The sequence below is a fragment of the Cantharellus anzutake genome (genome assembly GCF_015039405.1).
Source record: "Cantharellus anzutake strain C23 chromosome Unknown EI90scaffold_104, whole genome shotgun sequence".
Taxonomy (NCBI): Eukaryota; Fungi; Basidiomycota; class Agaricomycetes; order Cantharellales; family Hydnaceae; genus Cantharellus; species Cantharellus anzutake.
In genome coordinates this window covers 38,483-56,074 of record NW_024067054.1, presented here as the reverse complement: position 1 = coordinate 56,074, position 17,592 = coordinate 38,483, and the positions used below count along the sequence as shown (strand labels likewise).

Below are 17,592 nucleotides of genomic sequence, written 5' to 3'. Positions count from 1 at the left end.
GCTCCTCTCGTGGCGCTGGCTCGGGCTCTGGTTCGGGTTCTGGCACCGGCTCGATTGGTATCTGGGCCGTTGACTCGGCCTCATCACCAAGTGAATCGCTGTCAACTTCGCTCGGCGTTCGTTGCCAGCGGTATCAACGGCGTTTCACCGGCGTTGAGGACCGTAAGCCTGCCCGGTCTGCCGTGAAGCTCTCGAAAATCGGTTCGTCTGACTCTTCCCTATCAAATAATACGCGCGAGGTGTACTGCGTGTGTCATATCCATACAATCCCGACCTCCGCTCCGGGCTCCCGGAACTCCGAACTCCGACTTCCGGAGCCCTACTTCCCTTCCGTCACCTTCTCCTTGCCGACTCCCAAGAGGTTATCCCACCTTCGGCTCGGACACCACCTCCGGTCCGACTCCGGAACACTCCGGGTCCAACCCCAACCTCGACACCTTCCAGACAAGTACGCAAAACCTATGCTCCCGACTCCGGACCTCCGCTCCGGAATCCTGTTCGCGTCTCTGTCTCCGGAACCTCCGGTCTTAGCTCCAACCTCGGACTTTGACCCCACCTCCGCTTATACCCATTGTATTGGTTAGCTCATTCCATTTAATTATGTTTGCCAATATTCCGGAGTTTAACTTCCGAGTTTCCGGACTTATGTCGGACCTTGCAACTATTGCATTGTCCTATTCAGTTCCGCTATTCTCCCTCATTCCTATTTGGGCTGCTGCTTCCTTTCTATTCAGTCAGCTAGCCATTCCCCACTCCCAACCTCCTTCCTTCCTCCTTGGGCCTTGGCCCTTCATTCCTCCTTTGAGAAACACCATTGAGTCAAAACCCTTGACCCTCGGTGTTGTTCCTCTTTCCAGCTCCCTTTGTCTCCTTTCGGAGTACCCTCGCTCCTTTTGATTCCGGACCCCTCCTTATATACAATGTACATAGTAACTTGTAACCTCAGTCTGAAATCGACATGAATTCCCCCAAGAGACTTTCCCTCTGCTAGATCCAAAATTAAGGACCCCTAGGACAACCAGCAATGGCACAGCGCTCCGCCTGAGTCGCTGAGGCCAAGGTCCTTCCATGCTAAGTCTCCGATTCCACTCCGGAGTCGTCCGAATCCACACGTTCTAACAGCGTGTATGGTGATGCGGAAGTACCAGCCACTGGTTGGTGGGTCTGAGAACAGGTTCTGGGTTTGTGAGACATCGTTTAACGTCAAGAGTGAGGGGAGTTCGAAAATACTGTCAGGGTGTGGGAAAACATTACCATGACTCGCCGTCGGCAACCGTTAAGGTCTGCTGCTTCGGCGTAACAGCCCGTCAAGGGTGGGGATGACAATCCCGGCGGAACAGGGTTTCAGCTTCAACGACTTGTTCATGAGTTGCGCCTTGTACTTGACGTGGCCCCAATATTTCAGGAGGCAGGAGGTGCGACTGGGTCAGACAGAAGGTGCAGGGGGTAACCCTAGTTGATTTTCGAACTACAGTACGAGGTAGTGTACAACCAGTATTTAGGTATAACGGAATGAATGGAATTAAGTCGCCAGATCTCATGGAGATTGTGGGTGGGGTTAAGAAGAAACGAAAACAAACAAAGAGTGTGGGAGAAGGATGGCCATGTACAGCCATCAAGAAAAACAAGTGTGATAAAGAAAGACTAGTAGGCCTGTGACGGGCCGTGGAAACAGGTAGTGGTGACGGGGAAGGGTGACGGGCTTGTTCAGGCGGCGTTGTAAGCGGGCTAGGGATCTAACCCACTAGGAAAACAGGAAAGGACGGGGACCGGATTGGTATCCAACAGGTCAGGGAAAAGGGGTAATGGTGATATGGTATGGTCCGGTGTGGTACGGTGCGTGGTGTACTCCAGTCAATCTCTCACCCCACCTCTCTGGGTGACACTAAGGCAAGGACTGATATAGAGGTCTTCTTACTGATGTTCTTCGTCGTAATACTCCCTACTAGCTTGGGAGGGGCAAACTCGGTGGTTTCCAGTCCAAGGGGAAAAGTAGATACATCCTCATGTACAGGTATATATGAGAAATGATCAAATAAAAATGAAGGAAAATATCCGATGAGTCCCATGTGCTTAGGTGGATCATATCGGCAACAAACAATATCGGAAAAAGGAAGGGAAAACAATAATCAAGAAAACAATAAAGCAATAAATGATTTCCAGCCAAAAAAATACCCAACTCTATCCATCGCCAATGAACTCCCGCTAATCATGGATCCTAATACTCCTAAATGACGCGTTTCCAACGGTACTAATATCGTCCAAATCGGTGCAGTGGTTGCTGAGATAAGTGAAATCCAGTCTGAGTGTGGCCGCGCTGCTGGGTGGGCGTGGGAATTTGGTCTGTGAGGACTGGGAATGTGTTTGGAAAAATGGGAAAAAATCATGGAAGAGTAGGAATGGTATATGAGGACGTGTGTGATGTGTTTCGTGAAGTGGGGATGTGCAGGGATGGGGAAATCGCGATATTCGGTTCGTTTGTGCAGTACCAGCTGTGCCCGCCTACAGCGTTGGGCGGGCAGCGGGGTTGACAGGGTCGAAGCAGGGGAGGGAGAAGGTGTGGGGAGTGATCACCTGACCGTGGGAATTGCCAGGTCGTGACACTCAGCTAAACCCATGTGTGTGTACAACTCTCAACATGTCCTATATATCGAGTCTTCTGGTGGTTCTCACCATGAGAACTCGAAGTCATGAGTTGAAGCCTTTCAACTTGTGTATCATCCATTGGAACCCATGTCCTACAGGACATTGTCACCCAGCTCTCCCTCCAGCACTCGATGGATGATGTCATACTATGATATTCAGGATTGTGACTGCTCTGAGGTTCATATTCCCATGATGCTGGCATGCTTGTTACACAAGCGCCAAGTAGCTACCCATCAACCATCTAGTTTCTCCCTTGCCAGCTGTTGCACCTCACCACCATCAGTATGTTCCCTTTGGGAACGCCAAGTCACCAAAGGCCCCACTAGTCACTCCTTACTGGACACTCATGATAATAACCCACTACTGGTATGTTCATGGTACACTCCACTGAGGAGTGCCAAGTACCTGTGGCTGACCTATCTATCCTGGCATCTCCGACTACATGCAATCAAACCCTTAATAGCTCATTCCATCATGAATCACAATCGATGAGGATTTGATCATCTACTCTTATACACAACTGGGATCACCCATTGATTACACATTCTGTTAAGGTACAAATAAGATCTCACAATCATCTTCCAACTATAAGAATGGGTCAAGAGGGGAGAAGTTCTCCCCATCCTTGTAACAACCTCAACTGCTGAACCAAATACGTCACTCGTAACATTCTTTGAATTGTGTTGACTAGGGCTTTCCAACAATACCAAATTTGTCCAGATTGGTGGAGAATTGATGGATATATGGAGGAAATGGTGGAATACATGGGTGAAAGTTGCCCAATTTGGAAACTGATGGATGTGTGTGGTCAGGAAGGGCTTGGAAAAATCAGAAAAAAAAAACATGTGCTTTCAGCCATTCTACTTGCTTCTCTTGCATTATTCACACTTCTATGGCTCCCCAGACTCTCAGTCACACACCCTCTGGACTTTTCTCACACATTCCTCATGCCTGTTAGAGAGTAGCAGTTGTGGACGATTCAGGAGTGGAATTGGAGACTTAGCAATCAAGGGGAGCGCTGTGCCATTGCTGTTTGTCCTGTTGGTCCTTAATTTCAGACATAGCAAGGAGGAAGTCTCTAGGGGCCATTAATTAACTCTATTCAATGTTAGACTGAGGGGCAATGAGTATGAAGCATGAGAAAACAAAGGTGTCCAAATGGAGACAATGGGAAATATGGATGCAGGGCTACACCAAGGGTCAATGGTTGGACTCTATGGTGTATCCAAAAGGAGGTAAGGAGGGCAAGGCCCAGAGGGGCAGGAGGATGAGGGGAAGTGGGGTTGATGACTAACTGGCTCCATGGAAAGAAGCAGTAGTCCAAATAGGGGTGAGGGAGAAGTGCAAACTATACACTACAGATGGCGAAGGTGCTGAGGTAGGTCTGTGAGTGTTATAAAAATGGGGCCAATTGGCCCATTTCTATAGCATTCAGGTGCAGGAGGGGGCCATGACATTGAGAAGGTGTTACAGTTAATGTAACAGATTGACAAGCACACATGAGGAGGGCAGTGTCCCTGGACCTTTCCCCAGAAGGAGGCTGGAGGTAGAGAACCAGCAGAGGGACTGTGGCCTCAGTGACTTGGAGAGGAGTGCTGTGCCTGTCATATCAGTGCATACCCAATCCCAACCCGACTCCCGGACCTCCATCTTCACCACCTCCAGAGTCCTACCCTACCACTGTCTGTTCTGATATTCACCTTCAGTCCTGACACCACACCTGACACCACACCTCCTCTCACCCCTCATGCCACCTCCACTCCTCTGTCCTTCTCCTGCCCTATCTCCATCTGCTCCGATACTCACCTCGGACTGAACACCACTCCTCTCGCCACCCTCCTCCTACTCCTCCCACTCCTCCTCTTCCTCCTCACAACACCTCCACCCTTCTGTCACTCTCCTACCCTTCTCCCATCCACTCCGATACTCACCTTCAGACCTGGCCTGGGGGTCTGAATGTTCTAGGTTTGCAAGCAGGTAGTGTGTCGATGCACGCCACAGATTGATGCAAGGAAATGGTCCGTTCACGATTGTATCATGGCACTTGAGTAACAACTTGAGGCGTAGTTGCCATTGATATTTATAAAGAGCTGGAATCAATGTTAGTGTATTGGTGATTTGTGGGAATTGTAGGACATACGATGAATATCGTCTGTGGTCTGAATCATGGAGTCTACCGACTGGACGATCCAGGTGCACGCGTTGAGTTCCTCTCGAGCGAGCCTAAGCTTTTCTTCCTCAATACGAGCAAGCGACAGCACTGCTACTATGCCATGGCAAACCTGCTGATTGACGATAAAGGCAGGTGGTTTCTCATCCAGGTTCCAGTTGGAAACCCACAGGCTCTCCCACATGTTTGTCCACTGCTCATCACTGGGATCCATGTTAAGCAGTATTTTGACGTCCATTTTGGTGTGCTTCAAAGAATCCGGGAGCCAGGAGGGCCTATCGGAACGCTTGAGGCTGTCAACAAGCTCGTTATATCACGCGACCTGGTCAGAAATAACATGGGCACGGTCTTTTGCGCTATTGAACACTGAGACCATCTTCGAGTAGCCTATAAGTACCAGATAAGCCTTCAAGCACATCACCATTCACCTCAAACGGGGTTGTGCTTACCAACTTTTGTAACGAGTTGTCCTCCACACTGTTGCGAGCTTTGAATAGGGTTCATCTTGTCCTGGTACTTGGCTAAGCGGATAAGGATGGCATGTTTGTGGAATTGGGCCAGGATGTACTTCTCCATATAGTCCCTTTCTGTGCTAGACGGATTTCGGAGAGGTTTCAAATCGGACAGGCCAATTTGAGCTGTCAGATCTCGTAGGCGTTGTTGAGATTCATTGTGCAACAACCGTACATGCTGAGCGGCTTGGAAATGTTTGTCAAGATTGATAGGGCTGTGGGACAGTGTTCGCGCCAAGCTGATTCGGTCCAACTCCTTCTTTACAGCATCCAATGCTTCCGAATGTGCTTGTGCTGACCATTCGGCTTCGAGAAGTCTTGCAAACTTTTTCATTCCAGCTTGGTCATTGTCTAGACCATAACCAGCATAGGTCAATGGTGAACATGGGATTGGAAACAGACATACAAGTTCGAACAGAGAGCTGCAAAGTCTTTTGCTCTTCCCACTGGGATCAAAGGAAAGGAGTTGTGAATCCCCTGTCACTCTCCAAATCTTTAAGAAGATCCATCAGAAGCACCTCCTCACGGAGAATGGCGGCCAGTTTGGACCTCGCCAATGAAGCAAGACGGTCTTGGCCACAGATCGCAATCTTCTTGATTTTGTGGTCAATAGTTGTGATTCGTTTAGCTGGCTATAGTTTGGGGAGAACCTTGGATAAGATAGGGTTGTCGAACAAACAGTGTTTGGCCTGGTGAGACTCACACTCATTATGCGTTCAGGCGCTATTGTATCAACAATTAAGGACCATAGCCGCTCATTTCCTTCCCCGTTTAACTTTCTGAACCCATTTCATTTCCAGGGGTGAAATGCAATTTGACAACAGAATTGATGTGCATAGGCATGGAAGACTGAAACAGCAATGCTCAATCTAGGAGTGATTTCGGGAATGAGATTGTACTTTGTTTGTATATCAAGAGGTTGTACCTGAATGCTACGCAAAGTCATACCTTGGCAATTGATCGATCGAGAACACATCCAACATCATACATTAATCCAATGGTGGCATTTGAGGGTAGTTGGCAGTTGAGTGCAAGGAGCATGGCAATTGAAAAGTGCTGCTGTTCACCTGGAGTGTGTACATCACAGAGGAAAAGGGGGATATCATGATGGCATACAGTTGCCATCAGACCCTTCGAACGGAATGTATCTGTTTTCGAGGCAGTCCGTTTTCCATGTTTTGTGGCTCTGTGTGATTCTTCACATTCATCAATAGCACCATCCGGTACAAGGGATGAGGGACGAGATTCTTCCGAACAACCTCTAGATGCAGCTCATGCATCAGAGACATGGAGGGCAGCTTCCTCAATTTCGGCATCGGTGAGGAATGTACAGGTTTCATTCCAGGGAAGGACCATGTCTCCTCCAACGAACATGTACTGCCTATGTTGCATATTACCATCCATAGCGACGATGACATCAGGACATCTAGGGAAACACTTAGTATACCTGTTCTCGGAGGACATCCATGAGAAGACTAACTCGTTGGCTGAACTACCCCATATCAAACCTCCAAAACATTGGGGGCATCTCACACGGAGGTATGGGCTGGCAGTGGTGTCAGATGGGTTGCGAATGAGCCTTGCTCGCTCAGGGACCATTGATGGAAGGTCCTGTGACGTCTTTGTGAAGGTTGGGATGCCATAGTCAACAGATACCATGCCATGGGACGTAGCAACCAAAGGATCTCCATTGTGAGCAGGAACGGTGTGGATGGACCTGGCAGACTTGGCCAGCGTGGAACGCCATAGTGGTGCATCGGGCACCGCAGGGGATGAGGGATGGAGGAATTCTCTCTCCATTTCAACGTCTACTAAATCACGTAAGGCCTGGAACCAAGTGATCACCTCACTAAACGACTGGAGAAAAGGGTCCTATATGAATGCCAGATCATGAATGTGCCAATTACTGACAAATAACAAATGAATCTCACGTTGTGGGTGAACTCATAGCCATTCTCTTGTAACATGGAAAACAAAGCGGCATGAAAGGAGGCAGCTGGGGTATACGAGTCCACATGTAAGGCTGAATACAGCGAAAGGACATCGAAATGGAAGGCAACTTGAGGCATTACAGGTGACCCCGGAAAGTAGCCAGACTGGATGATGCTAAGTGGGAGAGTATTAGACGGACATTCACAATATTTGAACGTCCGCCGCATGGCACCTATTGTTTGTTGAGCCAGATCAGAATGGAAACATACCTGAGAACGCGATCATCATGAGCAAATGAAACCAGGGAGATGCATTGCAGTGAGAGCACAGCGATACTGCCGGTGTTTGTAGCTTTCCATTTCTGTCAAATGACGTCTCGCTGGGGGTGGCAAGGGGTATGCATCCTGCCTTCTTTGCCTCTACTTCTAGATAGATTTCCAGTGTGTTGTGTATTATATCGCGGCGCCAATGGAGCCATGCAGCTTGCTTTTGCGGATTTCATAATGCTCTCTTGGCCCATTTTTGGGAAGCTGACCGCGAAGGTGTAGGGGGCAAGGCAGAGTCTGGGTTTGAAAGAGCGGGTTCTGCGATACCTTCCAGCCAACCTTGAGGTGATGCCTCCCATTTCGGTGATTCCTTTTTTAGAGCCGGCATTGAAGGGGGAGTCGAAACATTGCTGGCATCTGTTGATATTGCATTTCCTACATGATCGTGGCGATTTGGCACTGGCCACCAATCTCTAGATGCGATTCCAGGCCCCCAGCGTTGGGTCATCACGGTGCCGCTGGCGTTTGCTATCTCGACGCATTGCGATGGCTGGGGAATGGGGACTTCATCGGTTGGAACGCGCTCATGTCCTTTCTTTTTGGACGTTGAGGGTTTGGATTCAGGTGCAGACTGGCCACCAAGGAGATCCACATATTTTTTGGGTTTGCTTAAATTATATGGGTGATACTTTTTTACAGGAGAGGTAGTAAGGCGAGGAATTACAGGCTTATGCCTCAGCATGGTATGTAGCCGTTAAGAGATAGGGTGAACGGAAAAGAACAGGACAGGCTCTTCTCAACAAGTATGCAGCAGTTGCGCAGCTAGTCTAAGATATACTCAGTCAGCTGCACATTCAGTCAGTGTGTGTAGCTGTGGCGCATACCAATAGGCAAACAGGGCAATTGGTGGGCAGTGGAGCAGTGGTATGGCGCTGGAACTATCAAATATGCAGTGGGGCACACATCGGTTGGATGGGAGCCCCAGTTGAATTGTACTGTTTCTCTCAGCACTTGGGCGCCGGATGGGGTGCGCGTAGTATCCAGATGAAATGCGAATACGGGCTCGCTAAGACGGACTGGATAAAGGGTGGCACGCAACACGGGGTAGAGGGTGGCAAGGAATTTAATGAGATTGTGTCAGGGACAGCTCCGAAAGCGGCGAGGTCCCGGTGTGCGGGACTCGGTGGGGTGAATAGCGGCTGTGCATAGTGGCGATCCCGTCGCGGGGTGAGCATCCCTGACCACTTAGTCTGAAGTGGAAATGTGAGAAGAAGACTACTTCTTTGGTTCCCACTCCAGCTGTTATTATATACATGCGGGATCGATCATGTGGGGTGTGCCACGTCACCCTCGCACACAGCCATGGCTCTCCGGGTGCCTCCGTGGGAGATCCCAAGAGGGCCTGCTGTGGGTGCAGGGCAAGTGCGGCGGCAGTGGTGGCGATGTAGGGGTGGTAAGATACAGGAGGGGAAATGGGCATGCGCGCTGGTGATACATTGAGCAGCGGGAAAGGTGGTCCATGTAAGAGAAAGAAAGAAAGAAAGAAAGAAAGAAAGAGAGGGAGAGGGAGAGGAGGGGGGAGCGGTGCAGAGCGGGGAAGCGGAGCAGGGATTGGGTGGGGCGTGTCAGGGGATGCCCTGACAGATTGTTAGCCCTCAATGACGGGGAGAGAGGGGCATAGCGTTGGAACTACTCTTATAAAGGTATTTGCTACGGGGTATGGAGTACATGGGGTAGGCCGGTGGCAAGTGCACGGTGTTCTTGTCTAATTGCACCGCCGTTTCTCAAGTCGCTCAAGCACAGGGTTTCAGGCATGTGGTGCACAAGTGTTGAATGTGAATACGAGTCCACTAACATGGATTGGATGGCACAATTGGTGGGTGCAGAAGGTCGAGGGTGGCAGAAGGGTAAGGTTGAGGTTCGTGTCTGATCGCACCGTTTGGCACATCATGTAAGCACCGCTTGGTGTGCGAGTGATGTCCAGAAAGCCAAACCTGAGTACGAGACCATGAATAAGGATTGGGCGAATCAACAGTACACAATCCAGGGCAGGGACAATGTCCACTGAGTGGGATTGTTAGTGCCGTTTGATGTTAAAAGACGATGCGCAAAACGTTTGCTGCGGTGCCAGGAATGCCTAACCACAGGCAGTGAGACTTGCGGGCCCGTACACGAGTAACACTGAACTAGAAGTTTGGATATCGCGCATGATGTAATGCACCGTTTGGGTAGAAGAGCTGATTGGGGGGGGTATGAATGTCGAGTGTACTACGCAGGATTAGAACGGGAGGTTGGCGTTGCAGGGGGTGGGCAAGAAGACCAAGATGACCATGAGTGCCAGTGGTGTTGAATACAACCTCTGGCCCTCGTCAGTCAAATATCTTCACGGTAACCATGATTCACTAGCGATGCACGGAGCACCTCTAGGCGTCTGCGGTTAAAGATGAAGAGAAGAGCCCTCAATGATATCTAGAAAGTTTTTGTTAGCTGGAACGCCGAGAGCAAACAGGGAGAACACTTACCGGAAATGGAGTTTTCTATGAGCGCAGAGATGGCCGACAGGGCTGGAAAGGATTGTGCATGGCAACCCTGAGCTGTGGAATGGAGTACAACGTTTACATGGCACGATGTCAAAGCTGGGTGGGATCGATAGATTTTGGGTGCTTACCGGGACGCGTGGACGTAGAGCCGCAATCAGAGGTTCAACTCGTACCTATATGGCTGTAGTAATAAAGGATCGTGTGTGGCAACCTTGAGCTGTGGAACGGTGGATGGTAAAGCTGGGTGGGATCGACAGATTTTGGGCGCTTACCGGGACGTGTGGACGTAGAGCCGCAATCAGGGGTTGAAGTCGTATCTATAGTGTAACATATGTTATACTGGCGTTAATTGACGCGCACATCACCTACAACGGCGCTAGGTGCCTCGGCTTTGGCCACGATTGTATTGGTTCCCACGGGGGTGAGTGTGGTCAAAACGGGTCAATATGTAGTGAATAAGCCGCCTCGCTTATAAACTCGTGACCAAAGCACCCTTTGCAAACACAAGTTAGGCGCTTGGTTTCTACTCATCCGGAGCAAGAGCGGAGTTTGCCCCTCGCGATGTCATCGTCCACGAGCCACTCTTACCTCGTTGCTTATCCTCATCCTAGAATTCCCCCGTTCAAATCCATTCGAAGCTTTCAGTTAAAGTCGGATGTTGTTGGGGATTTACTTCTTGAGAAACTCGTCGATGCCTACCCGCAATACTCACGCGATTTGAAGGACGTGAACACCGCCCTCTGGAAGGCAAGTCATTCACCTATAGCAAAATTCCTGCTCTAAACAGCATCCCAGGCCTCAGAACTCCCCATAAAGAATGTGGACAACGAGTCTAGAGAGCTTGTACGCAAGTGGATTAGTGAAAGAGAAAGAGAGGGCACCCTCGTTCGAGGCTATGAGTCTCTGAGTGACCATTTCCCCGGTGGTCCAGAAAAAGGAGAATTGGTTCATATCGTGGTTTTGACCCCAGAAAGTATGTACCGCTCTGCGCACCCAGGCCATTTAACTAAAGAATTGTTGTCCAGTCATCGAAGAAATTGACGAGCTAGCGGACCTAGGTCACTTGAAGCGCATGAAAGGTGGGTGTTCTCTTCATTTCGCTTTCCCGTATTTCCCATCCTCTGCAGAACGGGGGCAGCTATCGGGGGCAATGAAAATGGCCAGTTCGCCATCCGAAAGTGTCAAGAGCCCCGGTGCAATAAAAAGTGCGGTGGAGCGCTCCAGCGGACCGCGGTACGGCAGACCCTCGGACCGATTTGGACCTCCTACGGCCCTTTTCAGCCCACCACTCGCCCGTTTGAGGCACAGAATTGAGCATTCAGATGCGATTCCGGATCGCGCTGTCGCACTCGCTACTTTTAGCCTCATCGAGTTATCCGCGGGCTTCTATGAGGACGAAATTCAACGAGAGGCGGATTTACGGATACTCCTGAAGAGTCTTATCTCTGGTACCAGCAAGTGGCAAACAAAAATCGAAGATGGATCAGCCAGACCCGACGGAGTATGGCTGCTTGAAGGGCTTGCCTATCTGATCGTGGAAATAAAGAATGAGTCGGGACTAGGGGGAGATCCATTCCTCCAGGGTCTGATCACCTACAGTAAAATACTCGCCCAAGAAAAGGTACTACCTCCTGCATCTGTATCTCACACCCTAGCTAATGTGCTTCAAATAGTACAGTGTCTTCATTGGCCAATCAAACCTACCAGTTGTCCTGCTTGCAATAGCGGGCAACCGCCTCACTGTATCTACAGCAATCTTTACCGACTCTATCTATGCCGACGAACTTCTCTCAATCAAACTATATTTTGGGACCCACGCATCAGAAAACGTCCTTCATGTTGCGCGCATCTTTATGGCGATAGATGACTGTGCAAGGGAGCTTCGCGATCTGTATGGAGGACTCATCAATAGCAACGGCCCGGTTCCACCAGCTAAATTTCTGTGGCCAGAACCTACTGTTGTCACCTCTTACCCTGCCGAAGGGATTCCAAAACTCGAATTCATTTCTAAAGTGCATCGCTCTCAAGGCACACCGATCAATGGACCCACTATGGAGGAAGAAGACAAGCGGCATGCGATATATCTTGCGATGATCAAACCGGACGACAGCAAGGGCTCGGACATGCAAGTTTTAGTCAAGTTTGCTACAAGGTACCATGAAAACGCTCATCGTCTGCTTGCCGACCATGAACCTCCCCTTGCCCCTAAACTGTACTCATGCACACCCGTTGTGGGAGGCATGCTTATGGTCGTCATGGAATACATTCCTCAGTCTGAAGGCGCATCCCTCCATAACCATCGTCCACAAGAGTCTGCCCTTCAAGTAATCCACCAGAATATTTCCAAGGCTCTTGAACTACTTCACGGACTGGATCTCGTTTTCGGCGATCTTCGGGAACAAAATGTATTATACTTGCCTTCGAAGAATCATGTATTACTTGTCGATTTTGATGGTGTGGGCAAGCACGGAGAGGACAGGTACTCTGCCTGTCTTAACGAGACCACATCACTTGGTGTGAGGAGGTTACAGATCATGGAAAAATTGCATGATAAAGAAAATTTGGAGAGGCTTGTGGCACGACTGAAGAGGTGAACATCAAGTGCACTGGGTGGTCGGTCACAAGAATGTACTTAATCAATTCACTTGATATCTCACGCTTGAATCATCATATCCAGCCTGCTGTATGTTGATTAAGAGCAAAAACTGCAGTGCAAAAATATAAACATGTGTACATTCCCAATTGCCCTGAAACTTTGTGAACCTGGGTGACTTGTTTTTCTTTAGTTAATGAGCCATTAATGATTGTTTGGTTGGTTAGCACCAATTACAAAATTCAGGCTGGCCAAACAATATAGTTCCTTTCTTGCACTTGCTTAGGTGCAGTTATAGCTTTGTTGTAAAATTGAAATTAAATTCATTAATGCACCGTGTCATATCCCGGAATCCCAACCCCGCGCACTCCCACCACACCACACCTTCCTAACAACTTCACCATCCCCTACACCATGTCTCCCCACTCCCCAAGTCACCTTCCCTCCTGACTGTCTCAGCTCCGGTCTGGTTGCGGCCTACCGAACCTTGGCCACTCCCATCCCGGAAGCTCGGTCCCGAGTCGGAACATTCGGAGACCCCGGATTTGCTCCGATATCCCGACGGACCTCCGACATCCTGTGACATGCCCTTAAACCTCTCCTCCACCCATTTCATTTATTTGAGTCACCTAACATCCTTCAGATACGCAACCCCGCTTTCGGAGCTACCTGCATCCCTCGGTGATCTCCCTCACGTTATCACTTATTAGTCACCTTCTATTCTTAGCACGACTACCTTCTTCCTTTCATTCAGTCGGCTAACCCCCTTTGTCCATTTGTCTTCCCCATTCATTTTCCGGCCTCCAACTCCGCCCTCCTTGGCCCGACACCTCGGTTCCCCGTTAAGATATCGTTCGGGACCTTTCGGTACCTCTCGGTATCATTCGGTACCTTTCGGTGTTTCCCCCTTTGTCATTTCGGACTTTGACTAAGTCCTCCCCATTCTCCTTTATAAATACCCGTAGATTAGAACCTGTAGTTCCTCAGTTCTAATCTCGACTAAAATGCCACCCAAAGTCCCTCTGAGTGAATTCTGCTCCCGTTCTACAAGATACCTCAGACATAAGAAATACAAGGACTAACTGAGACATAACGGAGGCACAGTGCTCCCTCCGAGTCGCTGAGGCTGCGTCCTTCTTAGAGCCTCTTGTACCATCTAGCAGAACCGGGCTCCCTGAGAAGCTTCGGTTCACTACCGGAGCCCTCGGACCCCCCTCTAGTTGAGCCCTGCCTGCATTTGGACTCACGCATTTACCCCCTTTCCATCATGGGTTTTTGACACACCGTGGGCATTACTGGGTAGCCCTTGCATGTGGGGTGTTAGATCGGGGGGATTCAGATGACTCCGGAGTGGAATCAGAGACTTAGCATGGAAGGACCCTGGCCTCAGCAACTCATGCAGAGCGCTGTGCCATTGCTGGTTGTCCTAGGGGTCCCTAATTTCGGATCTAGCAAAGGAAAGTCTCTTGGGGGGAAATCAAGTCGATTTCAGACTGAGGTTACAAGTTACTATGTACATTGTATATAAGGAGGGGTCCGGAATCAAAAGGAGCAAGGGTACTCTGAAAGGAGACAGAGGGAGCTGGAAGGAGGAACAACACTGAGGGTCAAGGGTTTGACTCAATGGTGTTTCCCAAAGGAGGTGTTAGAACTGGGTGAGGGCGGACGATTCTGGAGGGGAACCGGAGACTTAGCAGGGAGGGACCTTGGCCTCAGCGACTCAAGCAGAGCACTGTGCCATTGCTGTGTGTCCATTTGGTCCTTAATTTCATAGGAGGCGAGCAGGAAGTCTCTAGGGGGTATTTCAGGTCGATTTTAGACTAAGGCCTAAAACAAGTATGTACAAGCGCCAATATATATAATGGAGAGGGCGAAAGCACAGGGAAACAAAGGGGGTCCGAATCAGAATGAAGGTGTCCGAATGGGAACAAAGGGATGACAGAAGTGGAGCGGTACCGAAGGTCATAGGGCAGAACCTGTGGTACATCCGAAAGGAGGTAAGGAGGGCGAAGCCCAGAGGGGCAGGAGGACGAGGGGAAGTGGGGATGGTGACTAACTGGCTAGAATGGGAAGAAGCAGCAGTCCAAATAGGGATGAGGGGAAAATGTGAAAGATACATTACAAGTGGCGAAAGTGCCGAGTGTTAGAAATGGGCGGATACAGACGACTCCGGAGTGGAATCGGAGACTTAGCGTGGAGGGACCTTGGCCTCAGCGACTCAAGCGGAGTGCTGTGCCATTGCTGTTTGTCCATTTGGTCCTTAATTTCACAGTAGGCAAGCAGGAAGTCTCTAGGGGGCATTTCAGGTCGATTTCGGACTGAGCTGTCAGGGCACACACCCTGACTAGCCCGGACCCGGACCCGTGTCCGGACCCGCTTCCACCCGGTGCGCTCCCCGCACGCATGCACGCTCCACGCGCCGCATGCTCCGAGCCCGGTTCCTACCCCTTCATGTGACTTCCGGGTATCCCCGGAAGTTTTGCTGATATTGTGGCCACTGTGGGAAGATGAGAAGTTAGCTTCCTTCTCATCTCCTTACCCACAGTAGGCAAGTGTACCTTACCTACTGCTTTATCTATTCATCTCCTTACCCACAGTAGGATTGTGCCCTGGATAGGGCTGGCCAGACCTGGGGCTGTGGGCCATAGGGGAGGGTCATGGGGACCCGGGAGTCGTCCCCTGACAGCAGAAGGAAGCTTCAACAATCGCCCCTGCCCACCTAGGATGTCCCGCATGGGCCGCAAGAGCCCGGACTGAGTCGGAGCTGGGCACGGGCCGCGCGCGCGATTTTCGAGTGGCAGCCGTGCCACATCATCACTTCCCCCAGACCATTACACGTTCACTACCCGCGACACAGCCACACCCCCGCTATCCCGGCCCCTTGCAACACTGTCCTGCAGATTGCACACCAATCTGTGAGGTTGAGTTGAGGGTCATTCCCACTGCTACCCGGACACCTCGCTGACGCGCTAAGGAGACATAGCCGCCCGACTGTTGCCAACATACCGGCCTTCTGGAAACGGGGTCGCCCACCTGCTACCAGCCTCGTAACCGCAGACGCAAGAATGATGACCCACTAGAGACCACCAACCCGGTTCCCCACATTATCCCACCGCTACCCGGACACCTCGCTGAACGCGCTAAGGAGACATAGCCGCCCGACTGCTGCCGAGATACCGGCCGAAAGGCACTCTGGAAACGGGGTCACCCACCCGCTGCCAGCCTTGTAACCGCAGATGCCCAAGATAACCTGGATGAGACCACCCACCCCCGCTTTCACTTGTGACTGAGAGTCACGCGCGCGCGCAAGTGCCGCTTTTTGGATTCACGACGGAGAATGAGCACAAGAGGGAATGGATGCCGCTGGTGAGGGTGCCCAGGATCCCTGCTATGGCCGCTTAGGCATGCGGCATAGAGGGAGGGTTGTGTATCCCAGCCGCATCACGGACCCGCTATGGCTCACGGACCCGACTCCCTGCGGTGCTGGGCACCCAGGAGTGAGTTTAAACTTAGGATTTCGATGGAGGATGGACATGAGAGGGGAAGGATAGGAGCTGACAAAGGAGCCCGAGGTCCCCTGCTGTGACCGCTTGGGAATGCGGCACAGAGGGAGGGTGGTGCTCAGCCCACATCAAGTAACCCCATGGTCCACGCACCCGGACTCCCCAGTGCGCAAGATGCACTTGGAGGAGAGTTGTTTCTCACACGCGACCCCGCATGGCCCGATATCGGGCCCGATTATTATCCTTACCGCACACCCGCCACCCACCCCAAAAAATTTTTTTCCTTTCCATACTTTCCCCATCCACCCCTGAAGAGGAGCCCAGAGTCTTAGGCAACGGACCACCATGCGCAGAGGAGGGAGGAGAGGGGGTTTCGAGGTTTAGCCACTTCGGGGCGAAGTGGCATTAGAGGGAGGGTGGGGAGCGGGGTGTAGACCCTGCCGGATCCCCTGGGACTCTCCACTATTGCCACTACCTCGGCGCTACCACACCCCCGACCCCGCATACCCGGAGGAGCGCAGCCTGGAGGTCAGAGTGCGGGCATGCAGACGATGGCCCAGAGGTCAAGTGCTGCACGACCACCCTCCATACCCGAAGCGGGTGCAACCCCGAGGCCGGACGCGATCACGGGGACGACACGACTGCAGCTGGGGCATCATGGGATGAGGGATGCAGGCTGGAGGTCGCCGAGTCGCGAGCAGACAATGGAGGGTGCTGAGGGACCGAAATTTTTTCGGGCAAGTCTTAGGGGAGCGCCGCATATGCGGCGATGGACGACCACTTTAATTTTTTAACTTAACTCTTATTTTTCGCCGCTTTTTTTAACTTAGAATAGTTTTTTTACTTCCACCCTCACATTATCCCTCGCTCCCGCTCCCGCCTCCGCCTTTTTATTTTTTGTTCTAACCACCTGAGGGATGGGTTACCTGGGGACTAGGGCCACTTCGGGGCGAAGTGGCTTAGAGGGAGGGTGATGTCAGGGCACACACCCTGACTAGCCCGGACCCGGACCCGTGTCCGGACCCGCTTCCACCCGGTGCGCTCCCCGCACGCATGCACGCTCCGCGCGCCGCATGCTCCGAGCCCGGTTCCTACCCCTTCATGTGACTTCCGGGTATCCCCGGAAGTTTTGCTGATATTGTGGCCACTGTGGGAAGATGAGAAGTTAGCTTCCTTCTCATCTCCTTACCCACAGTAGGCAAGTGTACCTTACCTACTGCTTTATCTATTCATCTCCTTACCCACAGTAGGATTGTGCCCTGGATAGGGCTGGCCAGACCTGGGGCTGTGGGCCATAGGGGAGGGTCATGGGGACCCGGGAGTCGTCCCCTGACATGAGCCCAAAATGAGTATGTACAAGCGCCGATATATATAATGGAGGGGGCAAAGCACAAGGAAACAAAGGGGATCCGAATCAGAACAAAGACATC

The 17,592-nt window shown here is 51.1% G+C and overlaps 4 protein-coding genes across 4 annotated transcripts; 1 reads left to right on the top strand and 3 right to left on the bottom strand.

Annotated features, from left to right (window-relative positions):
• Nucleotides 1–4,488: 4,488 nt before the first annotated feature.
• EI90DRAFT_3158637 (uncharacterized protein) lies at nt 4,489–6,328 on the bottom strand (the record flags this gene model as incomplete). The annotated part of the gene is made up of 8 exons (XM_039066177.1): nt 6,277–6,328; nt 6,032–6,226; nt 5,847–5,960; nt 5,735–5,774; nt 5,266–5,679; nt 5,154–5,203; nt 4,787–5,102; nt 4,489–4,736 (listed from the first exon to the last, which is right to left on the bottom strand). Exons 2-8 carry the CDS (start codon nt 6,035–6,037, stop codon nt 4,489–4,491), a joined length of 1,188 nt encoding a protein of 395 aa, XP_038909607.1. The 5' UTR covers nt 6,038–6,226; nt 6,277–6,328.
• EI90DRAFT_2942699 (uncharacterized protein) lies at nt 6,119–6,468 on the bottom strand (the record flags this gene model as incomplete). The annotated part of the gene is made up of 2 exons (XM_039055277.1): nt 6,119–6,226; nt 6,277–6,468. Coding segments are annotated over 2 exons (300 nt in total), but the record flags the coding sequence as incomplete, so codon positions are not given.
• Nucleotides 6,469–6,569: 101 nt separating this feature from the next.
• EI90DRAFT_3158636 (uncharacterized protein) lies at nt 6,570–8,036 on the bottom strand. Its single transcript, XM_039066176.1, has 4 exons — nt 7,530–8,036; nt 7,260–7,492; nt 6,809–7,200; nt 6,570–6,754 (listed from the first exon to the last, which is right to left on the bottom strand). The coding sequence occupies exons 1-4, from the start codon at nt 7,546–7,548 to the stop codon at nt 6,601–6,603; spliced, it is 798 nt and encodes a 265-aa protein (XP_038909605.1). The 5' UTR covers nt 7,549–8,036; the 3' UTR covers nt 6,570–6,600.
• Nucleotides 8,037–10,902: 2,866 nt separating this feature from the next.
• EI90DRAFT_3084491 (uncharacterized protein) lies at nt 10,903–12,663 on the top strand (the record flags this gene model as incomplete). Its single annotated transcript, XM_039062083.1, has 3 exons — nt 10,903–11,039; nt 11,092–11,687; nt 11,740–12,663. The coding sequence occupies exons 2-3, from the start codon at nt 11,217–11,219 to the stop codon at nt 12,658–12,660; spliced, it is 1,392 nt and encodes a 463-aa protein (XP_038909604.1). The 5' UTR covers nt 10,903–11,039; nt 11,092–11,216.
• Between the last annotated feature and the right edge of the window lie 4,929 nt (nt 12,664–17,592).

Bases quoted from the DNA above. Each gene is read 5' to 3' on its own strand.
- EI90DRAFT_3158636 (XM_039066176.1), bottom strand. The intron at 7,201-7,259 runs GTGAGATTCATT...GCATTCATATAG, and splicing joins GCTATGAGTTCACCCACAAC to GACCCTTTTCTCCAGTCGTT. The intron at 6,755-6,808 runs GTTAGTCTTCTC...GTGTTTCCCTAG, and splicing joins TGGGGTAGTTCAGCCAACGA to ATGTCCTGATGTCATCGTCG.